General features: G+C 44.7%; 1 protein-coding gene across 4 annotated transcripts in view; it reads right to left on the bottom strand.

Annotated features, from left to right (window-relative positions):
• Window positions 1-13,376, bottom strand: part of PCSK5 (proprotein convertase subtilisin/kexin type 5) — a 456,302-nt gene that overhangs the window by 204,294 nt on the left and 238,632 nt on the right. For all 4 annotated transcript variants that reach the window (XR_013443967.1, XM_078062229.1, XM_036103195.2 and 1 more), the window contains exons 11-12: window positions 4,971-5,088; window positions 3,589-3,777 (exon numbers count right to left, since the gene is read on the bottom strand). Coding sequence is in view for 3 of the 4 variants with exons in the window: in XM_078062229.1 (XP_077918355.1) it covers window positions 3,589-3,777; window positions 4,971-5,088 (307 nt within the window). In the remaining variant the exon portion in view is untranslated. The remainder of the gene's footprint in view (window positions 1-3,588; window positions 3,778-4,970; window positions 5,089-13,376) is intronic.

The raw sequence follows: 13,376 nt of genomic DNA, 5'->3' as shown, positions 1-13,376 counted from the left end.
ACGTAGACTCCCCCCGGCCAATGCAAGACCTCCAGATTCTCCCCAGAGGTAAAGCATTTGTGCTGATTATTCAGCGTGGCTTTTTGTGAGGCAGGGTGCACAGGCCAAGAGGAGGACCAGGAGGGTGGGAGGGCAGGAGAAAACAAAGGGATTAGAAGAAACTAACCATTTGCCCATTCCAGGCCTGCTCTGTGAACTCAGTGCTCCCACCCACTAAATTACCAACCTGGCTTGCCAGGGGTGCTCGCATGCTGGGCTAATGGGGCACGCTCAAGTTGGACTAGTTCTGAACGCTGCCGAGTGCCTTCCAGGGCCCAGCACCTGCAGATGCTTCCTCCAACAGCTGTTCTCCACAGGAGTTCTAGCAAGTGCCCGTCAGCCGGGACGGGGAGGCACTGAGGGCTTCCAGACGGCCCACACGGGCCAAGTGCTCAGCGACCTTGCGGAAAATCGATTCCCAAGGAATTGTTGTGTTGTGGGGATCAACAGCACTGAAACACGCGGGGACGGCTCTCGGCCACCTCAGCTCTACCTCTTCATCTCAAATGACCCCTCACATAAGGAAACTTCCTGTTGTGACCGTTGAGAGGTCTCTTTCAACTACATGCTATTCTTCGCTTTACCGTGGTCCTCCTTAGAAATCTTGACTTCTTTGAAAGAAAGATAAGTGTCCAACCGGGGAACCATTTATTGCTCTCATTAATAATCTCTGACACACAATTTCCTTCCAGAACCTGACCTATCCACCTTTCCTTGAGGAAGTATTACTGCCTTGCAGGCCATCGTGAAGGACACGAGGAGGGGAGTAGGCCTTCCCTTCAGCCTTCCCCACCCCTCTCCTATGCTGCTCGTCCTCAGTGCCCAATCCAGGCAAGGGGCCTTGAAACACGGCCAAGGTGAGGGGACACAAAGACTCCTGGCCCCTAGGTCAGAGACTAAAAGGTTCTGAGTAGAGATTTCCTCTCATAAAAGGAAAGCTTCAGAACATGCTAGAAGGAAAAAAAAAATGCCAAAAGAAATGGTCTTTCCTTAACTGCTTTGGTTGAAGGGATGCTCCTAGCATCAAGCACAGCAAGGGCAGGGGAGTCTGGCCTCGGACGCCGCATGTGCTTTTGGGACTGGGTGCCACTGCTTTAGGCTTCAGGGGTCAGCTGCTTAGAGTGATGTGTTCGGGGAACGGCGGACAAATGAATTCACAACATCCGTTACACCTCCGGGGTGTCTCCAGCCCTTCTGCCCCTCAGGTCCGCCCACCGCCTTTGGGTGGCTACTTCCTTTCAGTACTGACACGAAACACATACAAAAGAGCAGCCCTTGGAGAAAACGTTCCAGAGAAGTCACACGCCGGGTAGCAACTTTATTCCCAGGGGGGTCTTGATGGCGGAGACTGAGGTCAACTTCACCACCGCTGGTCACTGCGCATCTGAAATACGTGCCTTTGTCGGGCACAAGTCAGGCAGCAGTGCTGGGCTGGGCACTTGGCAAAGAGCCAAGCAGGTGTCGGCTCCTGCGCGTGCGCATGGACTGAAGCCCGTGCCGTGGCAACCCACCAAATCCTGCGACGGGGCCACAGCCCCTCTGCTTCCCAGCCTCCTGCCTGAAGTCACTCCGGGGGCAGGCCAACTAGAAACGCTGCAGTAGGCAGGAAAAGCCCAGAAAGCCTGAGGACTCTGAGTTTTCCAAGCCCCCAGCGACCGTGAAGGGATGGTTTTTCTAGAACAGAGGAGGACCAAGGGGCCTCAGCCACACATGCGCTGCTGTGTTTCACCCGGATACTCCTTCAAGTTTAACGCAGATGAATGAAGGCAAAGGAAAAGAAAGGACAACGGAGGAAAAGGTCTTCCCTTGCTTCAGTAGCAACAGCTGGGATGACCTCCTAGTCACGGAATTGTGCATCGGAAGGCGTCGCCCGCTGGAAAGAAGCATTGACCCCTGCTTGCGGCGGGGGTACGGCATGGGTGGGACGGCCAGGGATCCGAGGCCAAAGCAGCCTGCCCTTCTCTGCGCCTGCATCCACTCATTCTGGCAGAGCTGCGCTGCATAAGGCACGAAGCCCACGTTTTCCCATGCCCCAATGGAGGACGTTAGGTTTTAAAGAACGCGAGTCGGCCAAGCACAGATGTCAAATGTAATGAAAGATTTCGGGTTCTGGACTCCCAGCCACTGTCATCCAGAATTGCGAGTGCTCTCTCTCTTTCTCCCAGTGCTAGAGCAGATAAGTTGGGGATTTTGCTCAGTCTTGCTTTCGGTTCTGCAGGGTTGCATCAGCCCCTGGCCTCTCAACCCCAATGGCCTGTTGTCAGTCCTAACAAAGCCCACCACCGCCACGGCCACCTGGCTATGTGGGCATGAAAGCCTGGCTCTCGTTTGGACTATATATGCCATTCATGATAAGACTTTTGCTCCCGTTATGTGTTCGTCTTGGAGGAAAAAAAGATCAAATTGAAGAAGCAATTAGGCTTCTGGCTGTGGTTTATATTTTAGAACCATAGAGGGGACAAAGTGTAATTTAAGACAACCTGACATCTTCCCATTCTGGTCCCACTTTTTGACAAGCACCTGCTGCCCATGCTCCCAACCATTCAAAAACTTATGGAGCAAAAGAAAACTGGTGCTAGAACATTCTGGCCTTTCAGCAGGATCGTGGCAATACAGCTACCTCCTGGCTCAGTGTTTGGAGGGAGCAGGGAAAAGGCAAGAGGCTAAGAAGAGAAACTGAGTACCCTCTTGAGCAGTAAAGACTAAAGGGCCAACCTTTAGAATATGGGTCAGCAAATTACAGTCAGTCTTCAAGCCAAATCCAGCCTGTTGTCTGTTTCTGTAAATAAAGTTTTATTGGAAAAAAGCCATGCCCATTCCTTCACACTGCCTAGGGGCTTTTGGGCTCTGAGGCAGAGCTGAACAGTTGCCACAGAAACATGGCCTGCAAAGCTCAAAACATTTACTAACAGGCTCTGTGCAGAAAAAATTTGCCCACACCTGTTTTAAAACAAACAGAACTTCCTTTAAGGTTGGACAAGGCTCTGGGCAAGAGGATTCAGTTAATCTGTAACAAATTCCGGCAGACATTTTGGACAGGGGAGAGAATCTCAAAGGCCTAAGGAGTTAGTGCTCTGCATTTCCTTGTCAGGATAAACAACAACAGGCGGCCTTCAATTTTTCTGCAGCATCCTTGCGATATTACCCGAGTATTAAATGTTACACTGTCCCATTCCTACAGATTCTAGGCAGTTTTACATTCCCTCATTTACTTAAAGATTTTATTTATTTATTTTAGGGGGGGGAGGGGTGGAGGGAGAGGGAAGGAGAATCTCCAGCAGACTCCCTGCTGAGTGCGGAGCCCGACATGTGACTTGATCTCAGGACCCCGAGATCATGACCTGAGCCGAAATCAAGAGTCGGCCGCTCAACCGACTGAGGCACCCTGGCGCCCCTGCACTCCCTCATTTATGTATGGGCAGGAAGAGCTCTGACTGTCCCATCCTGACATCTACGTGCCCCCTTAGTTCTTCGTGAGTCAGGAGCAGGTGACGCTTTCTACCTTCCACAGCAGCTGAGTGTTGGTGTTGCCAGAGGCCATCACAGTACCTGTTGGCCAAAAGCTGGGACCTGGTTCCTGAGGGCGAGGTCAGGTAGATGGCCAGGTCTCCCCTCCTGGGATGGGTGATGGTTATGCGCACAACTACGTGCTCCAGGTAGTTGACGTGGTGGTTGGGGTTATCGGAACAGCCCGAAGCTTTGTAGATGGAGCGCACCGCACTGTTGGGGCGGATGGTCCTGCAACAGAGAGAGACAGAGTGTGAGCAGAGCACACGCCGGGGTCAGGCTGGGTAAACCTGCGGGCCCGGAATGATGATGTGATGTACCACAAACCGCTGGTGGCTGGATACTGAACGACAGAGTGCCATCACCCAAGGTCACTTCAGGGATTAACCCTGGTTTTTAGAGAGTAGGAAAGATGCAAGTGAGAGAAAATGGCGGAATTAAGGTTCTTTTATCTTCCTGCAGGGAGGGCTCTCGAACTTGAGGGTATCACCTTGTTAAAACGCAGAGCGCTGAGCCCCTGCCTGCAATGTCTGATTTAGTGAGGCTGAGGTGGGCTCCAAGAATGTGCATTTCTCACAAGTTCCCAGGTGACAGTGATGTTGCTAATCTATGGAATATCCTTTTCGGACTACTGGTAGAGGGTACGGTGGTATGGGGGAGGCTTGGGGATTGCCATGACCTTGGTTCAAATCCCTGGTCTACCACTTCCTTGCTCTGTAACCCATGGGGCACAGGCCTCCTCTGGCCTGAACATTCCTGGCTTCTTCACTAGCTTCCACTGTCCCCCATGAACACTGGGCTCCCGTCACACTGACATCAGTTCAAGTTGGGGGTGATTCGTCTCCCACCTCAGAAACTCTGCCTGAATTTTTTTTTTTTTTTTTTTTTTTGCTTTGCTGTTGTTCCTAGGGCTGACTCTCCTTCTTCCTTCATGGTCAAAACTTGAATTTCACTGAGACTGTCATTGAACCATAGGAAAGATATGCCCCCTACTTATTTTCTATCTGTTTTACTTCCAACCTATTGTTACCTTTATATACTGTGCTAAAAATATAATTCATAATTACACGTTATAGGGTTCAGTTTCCAGACTATCAAGTTTAGTTTTTTGGAGTACGCTGACTTAGGGAGAACACTTGCACCATGAAATAGAAATATTGGCTGAGTTGAAATCTTAAGAATGCCCATCTGTAAGCATCCTCCAAATCCCCTGTTAAGAGATGCTTTTAAGGATCCTTGGGTCCTATTATGTGGATTTAACAGCTTAGCATCTTAGACATTCTATGAGAATTTTACAATTATGTTAGAAAAAAAAAAACACGACACAAGCTTTCGGCTTCCACGGACAACAAAGGGCCGTCTGGAGCACTTGTGCTGATCTCTTTCAGGAAATTGCTATGCCGTCTGCTTGCCGCGAGCATTACTTGATTTGTCGGTCTGTGCTCTCCACGCACACGTGCTGCTGAGGAACAGTGGTCCACTTCTCTGCTTCCGTCACCATGGCTTCCGCATCCATCAGTCCAAATCCATACAGGTGGCTCACTATGGGAGGCAAGAGGCTGGTCAGCTTCATGGAAGTTAGGATCAGCCTAGGCTGTCTATGTTGAGTTCTGGCCAAGAGCCCAGACACATCCCTATGGGATCCTAGCGTTCTTTCTAGGCATGATTAAAAAACAAAAAACAAATAAAACAACACATGTGAACAAACCTAACAAGATTATAAAACAGATGTCTGTTATTCAGTGATGACATATTAGGACTAGTAACAGGACTGTCATTTATGGATTATTACCACGGGGCAGGCACTAGACTGTCTTTCTCCATGTAACCCCCTCCACGATCTTAAGATGTTGGTGCTATTGCGATCATCATTCATGGGACGAGAACACTGAGGAACAGAGAGAGACCTAAGACCGAGTAGCGATTCAGTGGTTGAGCTGGATTCTAACCCACGGAGTTTTGCTCCAAGGCCTTAATTGTTAACCACTTCAAGTGATGACCTCATCAATTCTGTAAGATAATGAATAGGTTCAAAAAGAAGGGACAGTGTCCACACCCTCTCCTGGTTCAACAAGAACATACATGCAAGAAATACCAGTTTTCTGACATATCCAGGAGTTAGGCCGAACATCTTGGAAGACAACAATTATTACCTTTCCTCCAGCATATGAAAAATTGATTAAACTTTATGCATGCAATATTGGAGGCTTCTAGACTTTCACGCCAGTGTCTTCGAATGTTGTAATCTTTTGGTTCTCAGTAAGAACACCTATTGATCTAAATCTGAATTTGATATAACGGTCTCAGAAATTTCAATCACATATAGGAATATTTTTTTAAATTAATTAATTTTTTTTGCCCCATCCCCCCACTCCCCTCCCCTCCAGCGACCCTCAGTTTGTTTCCTACATATAGGAATATTTTAACGATGACACAGCAATATCCACATGTGTAGTTCTTTTTAAAAAATACTTTAAAATCCCAGCGAATACTTAAAAAATCTCCACCCTGTATTAAACCGTCTCATATCTTTATATTTAACACAAAGTCACATTGCTACCAGATTTGTTGCCTAAAACATTTTCCTTATAACATTATTTTACATGAAAATGTCTGTCGCTGTCCATGCTTATGGATTATTTCAGTACTTCCGCTTGGAATTCAAGACACTCTATGATATCATCCCATTCTACTTGCACAACAACAACCTCACCAAAACCTGGGCTTTAGAAAGGTCATTCCTTTACAGTTCCCAGTCATACCTTGCTCTTTCTGCCTCACTGCTTTGGCTCATGCTGAGGCCTTGGCCTGGAATTCCCTCCCTCCTGCTCTCTGCAGAGTCGCATTCTACTCCTAAGTTCTGGAAGGCTTAGCTAGTCTGTCTTCCCCTTGAAAAATCCTCTGACCAATAAAAGTCAATAGACATTTACTGAAACTCAGCCATCTGTCATGAAGGAACTTTTCTCTTTTCAAGTCCCTATAACTCTAATCAGTTTGTCAGTCCATCTGCCCTTCTGCACATCTAGCCATCCGTCCATCTACCCACACATCCATGCATCTGTGCGTCCATCCAACATTGCGTGAGTGCCTTCTACGTGCGAGGCATTGTGTTACACACTGCGCTTTTAATTATGTGTCATTAATTGAATTACTAATTAATTCTGTCAGCACATATCTTTGTACCCCAACTATATTGTAACCTGCTTGATGGCAGGAACTAGGACTTATATTTCTTCATATGTTTCATGGGATTTAGCAGAACTTTATACAGATGGGGAAAAAATGATTGCATATAAAAAAGGAAAACTGTGTTAGGATTCGGAAATACTGCTTTACCTCTGCTAATTTGCTAATTATATAATTCTTGGCAAATGAGATAAAATAGCTAACCCACAATTTCCTTGTGATATGACTGGCTATCCCGTCACCATTACTAAGCTGATTAAGTATTGTTATTTGTCCCATGTGAGAAACTCTTCATCAGGACCTATACAAACGTAAGGGCTCATTATTACACTATCAGGTACTCAGACAGACAGGACATACTGAGTAAAACTGAATAAACCTACCTAGAGATAGCAAGAATATATGTGGGATTCTTATACTTGTATTTTTATAACTTCTATTATAAACGATTATTTCTTGATTAAAAAGAAATGTATATTCATTGTAAAAACCTGGAAATACATCCAGAAAAGAATGAAGAAAGCGAAACTCATCAACAACCTCATCACAAATTGCTAGCTGTATATTAACAGGTCTGTTTCAACAACTCTAGATATTTAGTTTTAGTTACAGGACATGATGCGAGGAGACTGCACCTCCTCAGTTAAAACAGAGTCTACAGGTGACCCACGTGTTATAGGAGAAAGGTCAAGTGTGGGTTTAAGGAAACCGAATTGTCGAGATCTCTTATGCAAGTTCATGGAAATCCCAGGTTCTCACTTATCACTTAACCATCAATACAGGCAATGATCTGTATCATTTCATCATGAACAGTCCAAGGCACTGTTTTCCCTAGAGGACCTGAAATTATTGCCAAACACGTTTTGCTGTGCCAGGCTCTCTAACTCTGCACGGTACCCAAATATCCCCATGCTAGTGTCAAGTGGTTTTAAACGAGCACAACTTATCATTTGATCTCAGTTTAGGGGAAAAAAAGATGAAAGATTTGATTGGCAAGTGGGGGGAGGGGAAAAGGCTGGGTGGGAACTTGGTGGGTGGGGGGGACATGAGGGCTGCCTGGACTCTGGCTCAGCTGCACTTGCGCCGCCCCCCCATCCCCAATAACTGCCACCCTAACAACCATTAGGACATAAATTAACACCTAGAGTCATCAAATACAGCAAACACTTCAGGCCTGAGAAACAACCACTTGAGTTAAGTAGAAAAGCACCTTGAGTCTTTATGAAGGCCATAAATTTGTTTCCTTTTCTGAGTCAATTCCTACCCTCCAGAGACGATGTCCATTCATGCAACACTCGAAGGAGACGTTCAGAAAAGAGGCTGGCTAGTTCCAGTTAAACTACAAACTGGCAGGTGAATGGAAAAAAACACTGTATTAATAGAATATTAATAAATGAAGGAATTCCATTAGATCAGTAAAGGCCATTCAGTCATGGAGACTTTTAGTATTTTAAAATACTGGAAATCATGTATTTGTCCACAATCATGATACCCAGCCTAAGAAAAAAAGAAAATAAATGTGTATCTTTTTATAGGGGGGTGGTGCTGTTGGCAATATATCAACTCCATTTATTCAGAGTGGCAATTATTTGTTTGGTTTTCAGTAAATACTAATGAGAAAATAATCACCCAATGAATGCATTTGGCAGATGAACTCTTTTAAAACATGATGTCAACCGGGGAAATAGCTATTAAGTAATTTGGAAGGATTAATATTTTTTTAAAGATATGATTATAACTGACATATAATTTTTTAAAATATAACACAAAGTTTTCATACCCTAAAATGACCTATAAATTCAGAAACAGATCTTTTTTTTTTAAAAAAAAGTTTTTTAAAGATTTTATTGATTTATTTGAGAGAGAGCACACAAGCAGGGGGAGCGGCAGGCAGAGGGAGAACAGACTCCCAGCTGAGCAGGGGTTCAATCCCAGGACCCTGAGATTATAACCTGAGCTGAAGGCAGGCGCTTAACTGACTGAGCCACCCAGGCGCCCCCAAAACAGACCTTTCTTTTGGTGACTATCTGGGTCAAGTCACCTCGGCCTTCACACGGTTACCGTGATGGGCCACAGGAAGTATGAACAGCCACCAGCGTCCACAGAACACCTGGCTAAGAGGAGACCTTCTGTACGTACTTGAAAAGTGAATGAACGCAACTGACAGAAGAGAAATTTTATTTAATTCACCAAGTGGCATAAAGTGTTTACATGAGAATTATAAGGGGAATCTGGAGCTCTGTGCTTTTTATCACTGACTTCTGTAAAGTCGTCATTAATGCACCAAATTTATTTAAGTATAGAGCCAATATTCACATTTTAAAAAATTATGATTAGAGCAAATATACCAAGCGAACAACTTGTGCCATCCATACCTAAATGAGTTTAATTTACGCACACTTCTCATGCCAACTTCAGAGCAAAACCTGAGCCTGAAAACAACCTTATGAGGATCAAGTAGAGCCGTCTCTGGGCAAGCTTTGGGTAAAACGCAAAACTCTATGAAGTTAGACGCTAATAATGGTGTGAGGAGGAAACCAAGCATCTCATACGGAATTTTCATTTCTATGAGTGTGGGCGGCAAACATTCAATTAATAGTTTGAACATTAATTAAGATTCAAAAATCAATATTTAGAAAGCTATCGAGGGAACAAAGCATGTTTACAGAGTAATTAAAGATCTTGAGGCAAAGTTATTGAGGTAGATTTCAGGAAGTCAAATGATGCTGGGCAAGCTGAAAAAAGGGACTCTGCAATACTTGAATAACATGATGTTTGCCTCATTAGGCTGCATGGCTGTTTATGCAGATAAGCGGAGAAAAGTGGAATTGTCTTGTGCCAGAAGTATAGCCAGTTTTTACTCTAAGGAATCTGAAGGCTTCCCTGCTTGCACCAGCTAGATGAGTGAGAGAAGGCAAGAAAATAGATAATGTTCTCCAGCAGGTGTATTTCTACTTTCTGATGAGACCAGAAGTGCTGAGGGAAGCTAATCGTTAAGCACGTAAGGAAATGACTGCATAGTTTGGAAGTAGATACACTTAGCTGAAACAACAGCTCTAGCTTGGAGGCCTTAACAATTCCAGAGAAAAGCGAGAAACCTCAGCAGGAAAAAAAAAATTTTAAGTTCCCGAGCACAGGAAGCTATAACCAGCGAAATCTGGGATACTTTTATGTCTTTTTAGTGGAGCATCCTTACTGGAGCCAGCTATTTTTTTTTAAGATTTTATTTATTTATTTATTTGTTTGTTTGTTTGACAGAGAGAGCAGAGAGCATGAGCAGAGGGGAGCAGCAGAGGGAGAGGGAGAAGCAGGCTCCCCAATGAGCAGGGAGCCCAACGCGGGGCTGGATCCCAGAACCCCAGGATCATGACCTGAGTTGAAGGCAGATGCTTAACTGATTGAGCCACCCAGGCGCCCCTGGAGACAGCTATTTTAAAGCTCTTTCTTTTCTTTCTTTCTTTTTCTTTCCTTTCTTCACTTTCTTTCATTCTTCCTTTCTTTTCTTTCTTTCTTTTAATATTACACTGAATGGAAAGTTCATGATGACTCTAAAATGAGTATTAGTAAAGCAGTCTATAATAAAAGACTTGGTTGGTTAAAAAAAGGTTTTTGTTTTTTAAGCTTTTGAGCTCTCCCATCTTTTAATACAATAATTGAGTGATTAGAGGGCATACGGGCATCTTGGACTATATTTGTGTTTGTTACGATGCACATAATCACCAAGATACGAAACAGGGTTGATAAATTAGGTTCCATTATTCGATTATTAGAAAGGGTCAATTTCAACACACTCAAATAATTTATCCCATTAGTTATTGTATCACCCACGGGGGTGTGAAACAACCACTAGATAGTTACCTCGGTGAGGGTCCAGAAGAAACAGAAAATGGTATGTGTTCTTAGGCAGGCATGAGATAAGAGTAACTTAATGATTTCACTAGGAAACAATTAAAAGCACTGACTAAAAAGATTTGAAAAGAGTACAAAATCAGTGAAAAAGACAATGGAGATGAAGGAACCTGATAGAGCCTGGTGCAGAGAAAGCGCTGGATACATGTGAGCTGACAGCCTCCTAGTTAAATAATCACCAGGTCTGCATGTGGTTTCCTGGGGCAAGGAGGAAACCAGCAGGCCTGGAGTGGGTGGTGTGTGGGCTGAGTGGTCAGCAGGGGATGGGCATTCGTGGTAAACACATGGCAGGAAATAAGGGGGTGAGAGCAGACTGCCAGGGAGCTGCGAGCCAACCACGATGGTGGGGTGTCCTGCGCCCTCAATCAGGCTGTTGCTATTCTCATCTACCTGTCAGTAAACCACCAGACTAAAAGGTAGTTACACAAATTCCTGTCTTGAGGGGGGACTGCTTGATCTGTGTGGGGAGAGACTCCAACCTGAGATCAAAGAGGTCCTGTAGCTGTCGGAGGCCTCGCACCTTTGGGTTCTTTGATCCTCACTGCGCTGAACCACCTGCTCCGAGAGATGCTCCCACAAGGGACCCCACGCCAGTTAATCAAACCAAGACAAATGTGTAAAACAGGAGGAGGGGGTGAAACAGGAGAGGACCCGGGGCACTTGCCTTAGGTCGCCGCTGAAGTACTGCCCTTTTCAAGTAAAAATAAATAGCTAAATGGGAAAACATAAAATGTAAGATTCCTAAGGATGAAAAAGTGGAGAGTAAAGCTCTTCAGTCCTCCTGTCAGCATTTCGACACCTAAATATCTCGGACAGATGGAAGGAAGATGCTTCCAGAATTACCCACGTCTTCCCTTTTCTTAATCCCTTTCTCCGACATCAATCTCTTCCTTACATACCCTTTTAAAAGATTTCAGGGTGAAAGGCACCTGAGCTTCTTAGAAAGTCAGAACGACAGAGGGCCTTCTTCTGTCCCCATGGTGCAAAATGCAGACTCCCCGGGGGCAGGAGAACGGAGCCGACACCTGCCTTACTGTGCCTGGCTTGTTTTTTTATCTTTCCCCTCGCTCTTCCTAAAATCTCAGGCTCTACTCACAACTCCAGCCAGATCCAAACATGCCAGCCATCACTGGTGCTCCTGAGGACTTGCATGTGGGAAGTTTCCAGACACTGATGCCTGGCTGTCGGCGGGGTCTGCACTTCAAAGCTGCCCTTGGGATGGGTTTGGGCAGGAGCTGCAGGGAGTCTGACAGGCTCATCGTTACACAGACACGAGGTAAGAACAGTTGAGGAAAACACTGGTGAGCACTTCTCCATGTGCGATGGACTTCATTACATACAGGAGGATATACACACGATGTATTATATTACATAGGCATATGTAGAGATATCTTTCTATTAGATTTTTTAAAAATTTACAGAGTTAAGGAGATATACCAGCCTTCTCTCAAGGGCCTCTTTCTATTTTAAGAAGAAAAAAATCAAATTATTTTCTTTTCTCTGGCCGTTCCCTTTTAATTTGCTTCCAGTGTGGTTATAATAAGCAAGTCATTTGCTTAAGATAATTGACTAGTATTTCTCGAATGGAGGTAAGAAAACATTTTACCGCTTGGGGAGAGCTAGCCATGTATCCCAGGGTCCATGCAGATCACAACTGTGCTTGTTTTAGGAAACTAAGATTGTTTGGATGGAGACGAAAACACGATCTAAAATGTGCTACAAGAGCTTTCAGGTAAAAGCTAACTGAAGATTAGACTGACCATTTATCAGCTCACCAGCCTAGATCTTCTTGGTGTGTAACTTGAGCAAGCAGTTCCCAGCCTGGGATCGGGATGAACCAGCAGTCAAAATTCCTATTTGTGAATCATTTACATATTATTTTTAGGTAACTCTTCGTTTAATTTTCCTTTTTATTTGCTTTGTCCTTACATTCTCATAAAAGGCAGGAGTAGACATTCTGGTGGATGTTAATTTCCAGTGAGTGCATTTTCAGTCAGTGGCCAACAGCGGTTGTAAAGACATGGTTATTTCATCGATGGCTCACGTGATAGGCAGCCATTACTCACTGTTGCTTTGGTCGCAAAACGCAAAGAAGAGGGACAACTACCACTTATCCTTCCAAGTTTCAAGTACTATATAAGGCTTCTCATGAATTTTCCTTTTCAATTACATAAAACTCATATCATTTTTAGGGACAATAATGTGGAAATTCCTGTAAACTCTCAGAAAAATAGGCCATTAATGAGGACTGTGTATTCTCTTAGAAGAAAAAGACTTGAGATGGTTCTTCAATCCTTAAGTAAGATGTGGATTCATGGAGATATATTTGGGGCTAAGTAATGAAAGCAGGAGATTCGGAATGGTGGCTTCCTCAAGAAAGCTGTGTGGCCCTGAAATCCCATGGGTGGATTTCGACCTCAGGCAGTGAGTAGCCAATGATCAAGGAAATCACATAATTCAGTTGAGATTCTAGAAGGAGTGATCTGTCATTGGTATATAGGCTATGAAAGGCTAGAAGGAAGCAAGCAGGCAACTGATTATTTCAAGGGTGCAGGCATGAGGGATCGTAAACCAGGTTATGGACAAACTGAATGAAACGAGAGGTCAGCTACGGAGGGGGCAATGAAATGTCACAACTCACACATAGTGGGAGACTGAGGAGAGGGAGAGGGAAGACGGTGAACAGGGTGATCTAGAAAAGAGTCCCCCCTGATGACAGAGGTACATTTTGGGGA

This window comes from Halichoerus grypus, chromosome 14 (genome assembly GCF_964656455.1).
Source record: "Halichoerus grypus chromosome 14, mHalGry1.hap1.1, whole genome shotgun sequence".
Classification (NCBI taxonomy): Eukaryota; Metazoa; Chordata; class Mammalia; order Carnivora; family Phocidae; genus Halichoerus; species Halichoerus grypus.
Note: the sequence above shows the minus strand (reverse complement) of the source record. Positions and strands in the feature narration are given on the sequence as shown.